This window comes from Pollicipes pollicipes, unplaced genomic scaffold, assembly GCF_011947565.3.
Source record: "Pollicipes pollicipes isolate AB1234 unplaced genomic scaffold, Ppol_2.1 Scaffold_6686;HRSCAF=7923_pilon_pilon_pilon, whole genome shotgun sequence".
Taxonomy (NCBI): Eukaryota; Metazoa; Arthropoda; class Thecostraca; order Pollicipedomorpha; family Pollicipedidae; genus Pollicipes; species Pollicipes pollicipes.
In genome coordinates this window covers 1,125,018-1,135,956 of record NW_023596921.1, presented here as the reverse complement: position 1 = coordinate 1,135,956, position 10,939 = coordinate 1,125,018, and the positions used below count along the sequence as shown (strand labels likewise).

General features: G+C 55.5%; 1 protein-coding gene across 1 annotated transcript in view; it reads right to left on the bottom strand.

Annotated features, from left to right (window-relative positions):
- Positions 1-239: 239 nt before the first annotated feature.
- Positions 240-10,939, bottom strand: part of LOC119107253 (kinesin-like protein KIF3B) — a 19,954-nt gene continuing 9,254 nt past the window's right edge. Inside the window, exon 12 of the mRNA XM_037230671.1 lies at positions 240-265. Within this exon, the coding sequence (XP_037086566.1) occupies positions 240-265 (26 nt within the window). The remainder of the gene's footprint in view (positions 266-10,939) is intronic.

Below are 10,939 nucleotides of genomic sequence, written 5' to 3'. Positions count from 1 at the left end.
ATGCAAAAAAGCAACTATTTCAGGCTGTGATACCATTCGCAAGTTAGTGGGATGCGCACTCATCTGCAAGCAAGTTCTGGATCCAGATGATCCTGGAGAAAAACTGAACATTTCGTACGTCAAAACACATTTGAATTTTCAGGTGTGTACTCCTTGAACGATGCCAATATTGGTACGAGCCATGCCGTTTTCCCGTGCGGTCGATGCCCGTTCCAGCTGCCTCGCCGCGACAGCTCCTCTCAGGGCGTCTCGGTCGCGCCCGTCGCTGCCGGTACCCGGCGCGCGCGGCCGGGGTCATCCCGGCCGGCAGAGCGGTGGGAGCCGGTCCGCGGCGTCGGCCAGGCGTGACGAGTCGTGACGCTCGAGACGAGCCGCGGCGCGCCGCCCACGCCGCGCGCCGCGATGGGCGGCGATCGCGGGCGCGGAGCGACGCTCTGGCAGCACAAACACGCGTCTAGTTGGCCGCACTTGCGGCGCCAATCGGCGGCGATCTGGCGCAGAAACTGTCGCATCACGCCCGAATTACAGCGCCCAAGCGATCCCTGATAAGGCAGCCGGCCGCCAGATGAAGTCAGCCCAGCAATTGTCGTGTCGGCCGGCCAGCGCGCGGTCGCGCCGGCCGGCGCCTGTTTTTGTTCGTGTTGATAGCGCCTCGATAAGGGCAGCCGGGGTGCCGGCGGTGTGATCACGCCATAGGCTCAGGTCGCGGCGCGGGGGTGCAGCCCGCGCCGGGTCACGAGGAGCGGCGGGCCCGAGCCAGAGCTGCCGACCGGTCACAGGTCGCAGGCGACAGCGACGCGGATGTAATTAGCCTGGAGAGGTTTGTCTGAACATCGGGCTGCTACGCGAAAACTGGGTGTGCTTCCTGAAAAATTATTGCAGGCTTACAGCCTGAATGTGAGGATGTTATATGCCAAATCTAGCGTGCCGAACTCATCTACGGTTGCAATAGTTTATACAACAATACTACGAGGTGGTAAATGTAGGGCAGTTTTGTGTACGGAAAGACGCGGGCGAATATACGAATACTTAAAGACGGGCGAATGTTTAGGCATGCAACATAGCGAAGGTATGTGGGGACTGCCGAGCTCCATAAATAACTGCAATTAGCTCCAAGACGGTACATTTTAAACTTAACAGCTCGGTCCAATAAGATATCGCAAACAGCAGTTGGCAGGGTAGTTTGCCCATACAACTTCAATTGGTAGACTGGTAGAAGCTGGTGCTAGGCAAACGACTGGTACAGGAGTGGTACATAGTAAGCCATGCAAGTGAGCTTCGGGCTCTTCGGACCTTTTCCACAGCCGATGCGAGTAACGGGGTCGGTTGTGATCCGGCCCGTCAGCACACCGCCTTTCTGACTGTCCCGTGGAAGCGTGCAGCATTCATAAACGCTTTACCGCAAAGTGCATGGGTGCAAGGAGGTTAAACTTCCACAATAGTAGGGCGTAAAGGTTGGTGACAATACCGCCGTGGCCGCCATGCTGCAAGCTCCATCTTCACTCGGCGCACACTGGATGGCGCTGGCGGAGCGAGGTTTTAAAGGTGGTTGACTTTGCCATGGCCCTTCTCTCGTTGACATACTTATTGGCGCGAAGCCTTATGAAGAATCGCCGCTCTCCAGTCTGCACGGGCACCGGCTGCACCGTGCATTCAGAACAAGCAGTCCACCAAGAGCTAACTGAAACACAGCATTCGTCAGTGGGATGGCTCCACCGCAGCTCCGACTCTGAAGAACATGCGACATAAAACCCGACGACCTGACGACACATAGTCGCAAAGTGTAAAAGGGTTATAAGTGATGTCATTTGAAAACGCAACGAATTCTGCGACGGAGCACAGTCTTCTCCGTAATCATAATCAATTCGCCTAGCATTGACCATTTTGCGAAAGGGCACCGAAAGTGTTGTTTTGCGTCATTGATTGGGAGCCGAGCCGGCGCCAGGCAACCTTTCACCCCAGCTGAGTGCTTCGGAATGGAATAAGACCATTTTATTTTCGACGAACGGTAGTTAATGTTTTCAACGTTGTATTCACATACGTCGATTGCCCTGAGCAGCATGGTGGTCATGGCCTCGGTATAATGCCCACAGAGGATATGTTTTGTGCACTATTTACCTTGTTTTCATTCTCACCAGAATCCCACAGAAATATTGGGGATGGCAAACTATCACTTGGTGGCATATTGGTTGGGTGAAAGAGGGGTACAGTCTTTACAAAATGACATGAATTGACACCTCCGAATGTCACCGACGTGAGATGACAGTTATCAGCGGTCAATTATTTTGAATCACGCTCTGCCTGTTTCAGACAAAACCACGGTTAAAAAAAACAACTGTGCACCCCCTCGAATCGCGTCTTTCCTCCCATTGGATATCCCGTTTTCCGTTTCCCGTCCCGCTCAATCCCGTTCCCCCCCCCCCCCCAATGGTCTGAAAACTAAAAACAAAATAATGCCACAATTCCGGACCGCAGATAGCGTAGTGCTGGGGTGGGGGGAGAGGGGCTGTGAACCGCTGAAATGTACCGTTCTGCACTCAAATATGATTTGGCTTCCTTCCGTTGCCGCATGCGCTCATGCACCAACAACTTCCATACAGGCCTCACATCCAGACCTGCACCTCAAGTTGCCTACAAGCTGGTAAAAACGCACGCGCAGTCGGCCATTTTTGCGGCGGCTGACTGTGCGTGCAGTCAACGATAATAGCGTCTGTTGTTGGCGGCGTCAATTTGGCCGCTGCCCTGCTCCCTCCGTGTCGCTCGCCCGCTCGCGCCTTTGTGCCGCTGCATTACATAATTTACCTAATCAGCAGCAGGGGCGGCCATCTTGTAGTTATCCTATTCCTCTTCATTACGGTTGATTTGCATCTTGTTAGTAGCGACGCCATTCTGACAGGCTGGCTCCAGCGTGCTCTCCCTCTCTCCCTCTCTCTCCTTTGCCCTCCCTCTCCGCCTTTCTTTATCTCTGCTCCGTACGTTTCGATTGTTCTCTCCCTCTTCCCCTCTTCCCCTCTTCCGTTCAGCGCACAACGTGCAGGCTAATTTCTTCCCAGACATCCGAGATGGATCAGCCCGAGAAGGTAAGGTGCCGCACACATCAGCGCTTTTCGGTTTAACAGGTTTACGTTCCCGACACGCCTTTGAGCCGCCATGGTGTAAAATGCCGCACAATCTAAACCGTCTGTCGACACACACCGTGACATAGACGCAATGGATGTCGCTGCGTTGTGCTGGGGTGCTGCAGCAGCTTGTTGCTGATGTGTTAGGGGTCATTCCTCTTCACTTAAGAAGCACCAGGGTTCGCCGATGCTTTGTGTTTGCCACACATGCATGGTCCCTGACTGATGCATGTTAAATTGTTTCTGGTTAGCTTCGTAACGTGTCGTATCGTTTCTGATCAATACTTAGTCCAAATTGCAGCTGCATCAGTTTACGGCAACGCTCAATCTGACTTCAAAAATGGGCCTAGTGTTCTTTCGACGTTGCTTGGGCACAATATTGAGTATCGCAGCGCAATGAACTTTCACAACTAAATTCTGCCGTTAAGTTGGAATCTCCCCACCGTATGGTGAGGTCAGGGCTTACGCAACAACCTCTGCTTAATGAGGGCTGCTCTCATACAAATATGTCTAATCAAAACGTTTACACTTAAGTTCTTAAAATGAAGAAAAAAACAGAGACAAAATGTTAAAAGCTTTTCAACCAGTGCGAGGCCGTTTTTTCCATGGCTTTCGGCTCCTTCTCCTTGACTCGCATAAAATTCAACATTCACTACCACTTAGGTTAGGCTTAAGTCTACATTGCTTCGCCACGAGCTAAAAAGAGGCCTACGACTAAAGCTATGTTGATGAGGATTTTGCCCCCCCCCCCCCCGCTCAACTTAAGGACGCTCTTACGCCATGCTGTAATTTCGTGAATGTGCACGATTTGTTTTCAATATATACACATCACAGCTTTTGTGGGGCATACAATGCCATACCCCATACAGACATTATCGTCCGCCAGCATGCTGGCAAGTTATCTTAATGTTATCTTACAACATGTGCATTTACTGTACTTCCCTTCCTTACCCTGGATAAAAGTAGCCCAACCCATGTGATTCAAATTACGTTGAAATAAACGCTTGACATAAAAAACGCTCCAAGCGTGCAATAATATGAGCCACGAAATATGCGGTAAGTTATATCACGACATGAATGAACACTGATGTGCAGCTATTTTCCGGAGCACAACATTGGTGTGTTCTGTGTTGTATCTCCGTCGACGAGCCGGGCTGGGCCTGAACCTCTACACCTGGCTGGCTGTGAGCAAATGAACGGCCCCGGGCTGAGCCCGGCGTCCATGGGCCTGGTCCGGGCCGTTTGAGGTCCGATGACCGGCAAGCCAACACCACATGAGACCTGACAGCTTCTCTCAGTGTCGCGCTCACCAGCCATCGCGCACGATTCCGCCCAGCTCGGCCGCTGGACACCGCCTCACCACACGGCGCCGAACGCGTCGCACAAGCGCGTGTGGCATAGCGCAGAGTGGCGGCGGCGCCCGAGCCTGTGGCCTGTAGCCTGGCCTGGCGTGTGGCCTGTGTCGCGCTGGAGACCGCCTCACCAACACGGCGCCGAACGCGTCGCACAAGCGAGCGCGGCGGAGCGCAGAGTCGCGGCGGCGCCCGAGCCTGTGTCGCGGCCATTAGCGCCAGGACGTCCCGCGCGCGGCCGGCCGCCATTCACGACCGGCCTGGCCCGGCTTTGTGGCGACTGGCCCGCACTAATGAACCGCCTCTGTCGTTTTAATGCGCCCGAACAGGGATAATGGCTGCTCTCGGCCGCTTATTGTGCATGGCTGGCGGGCAGGGATCCGGGACGGGTGGAGGCGGCACAGCTCCGAGGCGGGCAGGGATCCGGCAGCGGCGGAGGCGGCACACTCCGAGGCGGGGGGGGGGGGGGGGGGGAGCCGGCGCCGTCTGCAGCCGAGACGCCCCCACTGCCTAGAACCGTGACTCCCGTCATATTGACTGGCCTTGCGGCTTCCGTAACTAGCTGGAACTGCGACCCCCGTTACGGACTGGCACCGCAGCTCGACTGTTCTTGAGCGGGACTCTTGATTCCGTTTTCAACTGGATCTGTAGCTCTCGTCGCTGTTTAGAACTAGGGCTTCAATCTCAAACCGCAGCGAGGGCTTCCATCGCCGACCGCAGCTGCATACGATGTCATCGCCGACCGCAGCTGCATACGATGCCATCGCCGACCGCAGCTGCACACGATGCCATTACATGTTTTGCATTATCTCACAACGAACAGCCATGGTTGTGGGTCCGGGTACCCCATCATGCTGATGTATAGGAGAATCTGTCACACGCGTGTGGTAACGCGGGGTGGCATCTGTCGAGTCACCGGCCCCACCGTCGAGCTAAGAGTTCCTGTTGATGAGCTTCGCTGACGCCTCGGCGTCTTTCTGACTCACATGCTCGCGCCACGCCTGCCGCCTGGAGCCATGTCTTCTGTCCTGATATATAGGATAGAAGACGTGGTATATCCTTATACCATGAACGTCCACGTCATGTTTATCGCGGAACAAGCGCATTGTTCATGCGGGAAATGATGCCAACCACTCGTTCAATACTCGCCTGCCTGTCCTCACATTTAGTTGATGTATGAAGCCTTCATATCAAAAGCCCATGTGCACTGCATCGGAGGAAGAGTAGGAGATACCCTGCTATGCATCGCAGCAAAATTAGCCTGTCGAGTGGTGAATGCGAGTAAATGTATCATGAAATAGCTAACGCGTATTCACAGTTACCAACATGCATGTGAATCGCACAACAAATGCTAGGCGAAATATCTGGAGTAATGGCATGAAAGGATTTGGTAGGTTGGATGAACCCATGGTTATAGGTAACGGGTTGAGTTGGGTACAGATGTCTGGAAAATTACAAGCATGGGCATGGGTAAAACATTTATGAAATATCGGGGAAGTGTTTAAAAAAATATTACCCAAGGCTACTGCTTGCATTTCTTTTCACAATAACTAGGTCCATTCACTCTACTTATGCAACCGTAAGTGCAAGAGGGTGAGTTTGGGTGCAAGCATTACTTAACCTCTTCCATACTTTAGAACTGAATTTGATCGAAAACAAAGAAAACGGATGATTGACCGGTGAGCATAGCTGATTAGGAATGAGTAGCGAGTGGGTATGGACACAGCCCATGGGTAGCGGGTGGGTACGGGCACGGCTCCACGGGTAGCGGGTGGGTATGGGCGCAGCCCCACGGGTAGCGAGTGGGTACGGGCACAGCCCCACGGGTAGCGGGTGGGTACGGGCACAGCCCCACGGGTAGCGGATGGGTATGGGCACAGCCCCACGGGTAGCGGGTGGGTACGGGCACAGCCCCACGGATAGCGGATGGGTATGGACACAGCCCCACGGATAGCGGGTGGGTACGGGCACAGCCCCATGGGTAGCGGGTGGGTACGGGCACGGCCCCACCGGTAGCGGGTGGGTACGGGCACGGCCCCACGGGTAGCGGGTGGGTACGGGCACAGCCCCACGGGTAGCGGGTGGGTACGGGCACAGCCCCACGGGTAGCGGATGGGTATGGGCACAGCCCCACGGGTAGCGGGTGGGTACGGGCACGGCCCCACGGGTAGCGGGTGGGTATGGGCACAGCCCCACGGGTAGCGGGTGGGTACGGGCACAGCCCCACGGGTAGCGGATGGGTATGGGCACAGCCCCACGGGTAGCGGATGGGTATGGGCACAGCCCCACGGATGGCGGGTGGGTACGGGCACAGCCCCACGGGTAGAGGTTGATCAGGTAGGGTACCGGTAAAGCCCCCAAGTGACAGTCGTTTTAATGCAAGGCCTTGTGCGATCTGTATATATGCATTTAGATCACCTGAAAGGTATCTACCATTCCATGTACTATCGTGTTCCTTTCGGGGTGCCGCGCATCCATTAGACTCAGCCGCATTTCATCGATCAACTAACGAGGGGTCGTCTGATGCAATACTTTCTTCTCCTTAAAAAAACTTTATTCTTCCCTGCAGTCCGCTGAGCGCGATGTCAGGCGGTTCGCGCACTACAACCCTTGAAAACCCTTGAAGCACCTTTTCCTCCCGCAGTGGATGCTCGCTGCCTTTCGCGTGCCTATCCTCACCCAACGGTAAATACACGTATATATCCTATGCATTCATCGCGTCTAATTTAGGAAAGACGAGCAAAACATATTTTGAACTACACTAAAAAGAGAAAGACAATAGAGTTAAAAAAGCATTGTGAGGTATGTAACAAACCGCTCGTTTTACAACAAATGGAATGGTAACTCGCACCTTTGTGCGCAGTAGATGGGATGTCTCCCGTCCCAGAGCGCATACAACACTGTCAAGCCCGGTACAGAGATACTGACCTGGCGGTAGCGCTACAGTAACCAAGCAACAGCTCGGCCGGCCTGCTGTCCGCTGCCACAGCTCGGCCGGCCTGCCGTCCGCTGCCACAGCTCGGCCGGCCTGCTGTCCGCTGCCACAGCTCGGCCGGTCTGCCGTCCGCTGTCACAGCTCGGCCGGCCTGCCGTCCGCTGTCACAGCTCGGCCGGTCTGCCGTCCGCTGTCACAGCTCGGCCGGCCTGCTGTCCGCTGCCACAGCTCGGCCGGTCTGCCGTCCGCTGTCACAGCTCGGCCGGTCTGCCGTCCGTTGTCACAGCTCGGCCGGCCTGCCGTCCGCTGTCACAGCTCGGCCGGTCTGCCGTCCGCTGCCACAGCTCGGCCGGCCTGCCGTCCGCTGCCACAGCTCGGCCGGCCTGCCGTCCGCTGCCACAGCTTGGCCGGCCTGCCGTCCGCTGTCACAGCTCGGCCGGCCTGCCGTCCGCTGTCACAGCTCGGTCAGCCTGCTGTCCGCTTCCACGCCAAAGCTTGACCGGCCTGCCGTCCGCTGTTACAGCTCGGTCAGCCTGCTGTCCGCTTCCACGCCACAGCTTGGCCGGCCTGCTGTCCGCTGTTACAGCTCGGCCGGCCTGCTGTCCGCTTCCACGCCACAGCTTGGCCGGCCTGCCGTCCGCTGTCGCTGATCTGGCCGGTCGCGGCTGATTGGCTCGAGTTTCGCGGCAACCCGCTGATAGGGATCTGTCGGCTTACACGTATACCGTCCCGGCCACGCATGGTATGCCATCGAGGAGGGGAGAGGGGTGGAGTGGCCTGATCGGTCTGAGGCTGGACGCTCTGTCTGGCCGGCGGTCTGTGACTGGGGGCTCTGTCAGACCGGCGATCTGTGGCTGGATGCTCTGTCAAGCCAGCGGTCTGTGACTACACGCTCTGGTAGGCCGGTGGCCTGTGGCCGTCGTGCCGGCGGTCTGTGACTGGACGCTCTGTCAGACCGGCGGTCTGTGGCTGGATGCTCTGTCAAGCCAGCGGTCTGTGGCTTCACTCATTGTTAGGCCGGTGGTCTGTGGCTGGACGCTCCGTCAAGCCAGCGGTCTGTGACTGGACGCTCCGTCAAGCCGGCGGTCTGTGACTGGACGCTCTGTCAGACCGGCGGTCTGTGGCTGGACGCTTCGTCAAGCCGGCGGTCTGTGACTGGACGCTCCGTCAAGCCGGCGGTCTGTGACTGGACGCTCTGTCAGACCGGCGGTCTGTGGCTGGACGCTCCGTCAAGCCGGCGGTCTGTGGCTGGACGCTCCGTCAAGCCGGCGGTCTGTGACTGAACGCTCCGTCAAGCCGGCGGTCTGTGACTGGAACGCTCCTTCAGGCCGGCGGTCTGTGACTGGACGCTCCGTCAAGCCGGCGGTCTGTGACTGGACGCTATGTCAGACCGGCGGTCTGTGGCTGGGCGCTCCTTCAGGCCCGGCGGGCTGTGGCGAGCGCTCTGTCAGGCCAGCGGGCTGTGGCGAGCGCCCAGTCGGGATGACTGCTTGCGGCGGCCATGCTGGGTGCAATTATCAGACTGCGCAGCAGTTCGACTATTATATAAATTCTGATCTGTATACTTGTAGCACGCCACACATCTACCCACCCCACACAGCCTGATAGCGCTCGATCGGGTCAGCTGCAGGTCTGCCTCACATTCACATGTTCCACCTTTGTCCTGAACACTGAATGTCTCCACCGCTGTTCGCCGTACAAGCGGGCGTTGCCACGAGTCCTAGAGTCTCGGTGCTCCACGTCGTTGTCCGTTTATGTAGTTTCTACGCACCGTCATCAACAATATGCTGACTGCAGAGAGAGGAAATTGTGGTTAGTCGCTCTGACAATGAAGTAAGCGCGTGTCATCGGCGATATCGCAATCTGCAGAATTGTGAGGGGTCTATTGGTCGTGTAGATCTTTCTTAGTCATACTTGCATATTAAGATGCTAGTACTAGTTAATTTCTCTTGGCCGTGATCACACAGTTTGTGTTGATCATGCGCCGTCCAAAAAATTTCGGGTTCATAGTTTAAGTTGCAAATATTGAAAGTTGTAAGACATGGGTTTAGTTTACGTAGACAAAGTAATACTCTATCGCACCTTTCCAGGTTACGCATGTGTTGCCCAAGTTTCTCTTTAACCGGCGTCAGTCATTTGTAAATCGTTAACTACACTTTATGAAACCATTGATGATCGCCGCTCACGACGATATGCCGATGACGCATATGGTCACACGGAAGCAGCGTCGATTTTGGCACTAATTAGCTAGGAGGACTTCAATCTCCACTGCGTTTCACTCTACAACTAGTCGCGACTGAGTTTTGCTTGATGTAAGAATAATCATTTCACGCAGTTGGAAACATTTCAATTAACTTCCAGTCGCGATCGGGATCTGAGGACTTAGACTAAGTTTAAGTAAAACACCATGACTTTGGGCGGATGAGCTTTCTCTTGTCAGTGGAAAGAGTCACAGAGCGAGAGAGAATGTGCTTACAATTTCTCGTCACCAGGCAGGCCGACCATTTTATTTGTTTGTCCCGAAGCGTGGGCTGACGCCTATGGCCATCACCATAAGGCAGCCCGCCCACTCACATCTGCGGGGCTCACATCTGCGGGGCTGAAGCGTGGGCTGATGCCTATGGCCATCACCAAGGCAGCCCGCCCGCTCACATCTGCGGCCAAAGTATCAAACATGGCCAGCCGGTGACATCACAAAGTCGGTTCAGTTATATGCGGGTCGTCAGAACCTTGGGAGCATCACCACGGCTGCAGAGGGCATCCCCTGAACGTAAACACAGCTGAAGATCTCGTCGACTGTGATATTGTCGGAACAAAGCGTAGATGTGACAAGCCGACCGTCGACGGACGAAAGGTAATTTTGAGCACAGTGGCACGACGAAATAAACTTCTGATAACTGCGATAACTTTAGTGAAAGATAAAGGCCAAAGAGAAGCAGCTGGAGATCGTCGCGGGGGAGAGGCAGCCCGAATATCTTACGAAACAATGGGCTACTGAGGCGCTCGTGGTGCGCGGTACCACGAGCGACTCGGTAGCCCGTTTTTCAGAAGCGACTCGATAGCGACTCGGTAGCCCGTTGTTTCAGTGGCGACTCGATAGCGACTCTTGTGCGCATGACCCGTTGTTTGTTGTTTGCCCGTTGTTTTAGTAGTGATTTGGTAGCGACCCGGCAGCCCGTTGTTTTAATAGCGACTCGGTAGCCCGTTGTTTCAGTAACGACTCGGTGGCGACTCTTGTGCGCATGACTCGTTGCTTGTTGTTTGCCCGTTGTTTCAGAAGCGACTCGGTAGCCTGCTGTTTCAGTAACGACTCGGTAGCGACTCTTGTGCGCATGACCCATTGTTTGTTGTTTACCCGTTATTTCAGTAGCGACTCGGTAGCGACTCGGTACCCCGTTGTTTCAGTGGCTACTCGATAGCGAGTCGGTAGCCCGTTGTTTCAGTAGCGACCCGGTAGCGACTCTTGTGCGCATGACCCGTTGTTTGCTGTTTACCCGTTATTTCAGTAGCGACTCGGTGGCGACTCGGTACCC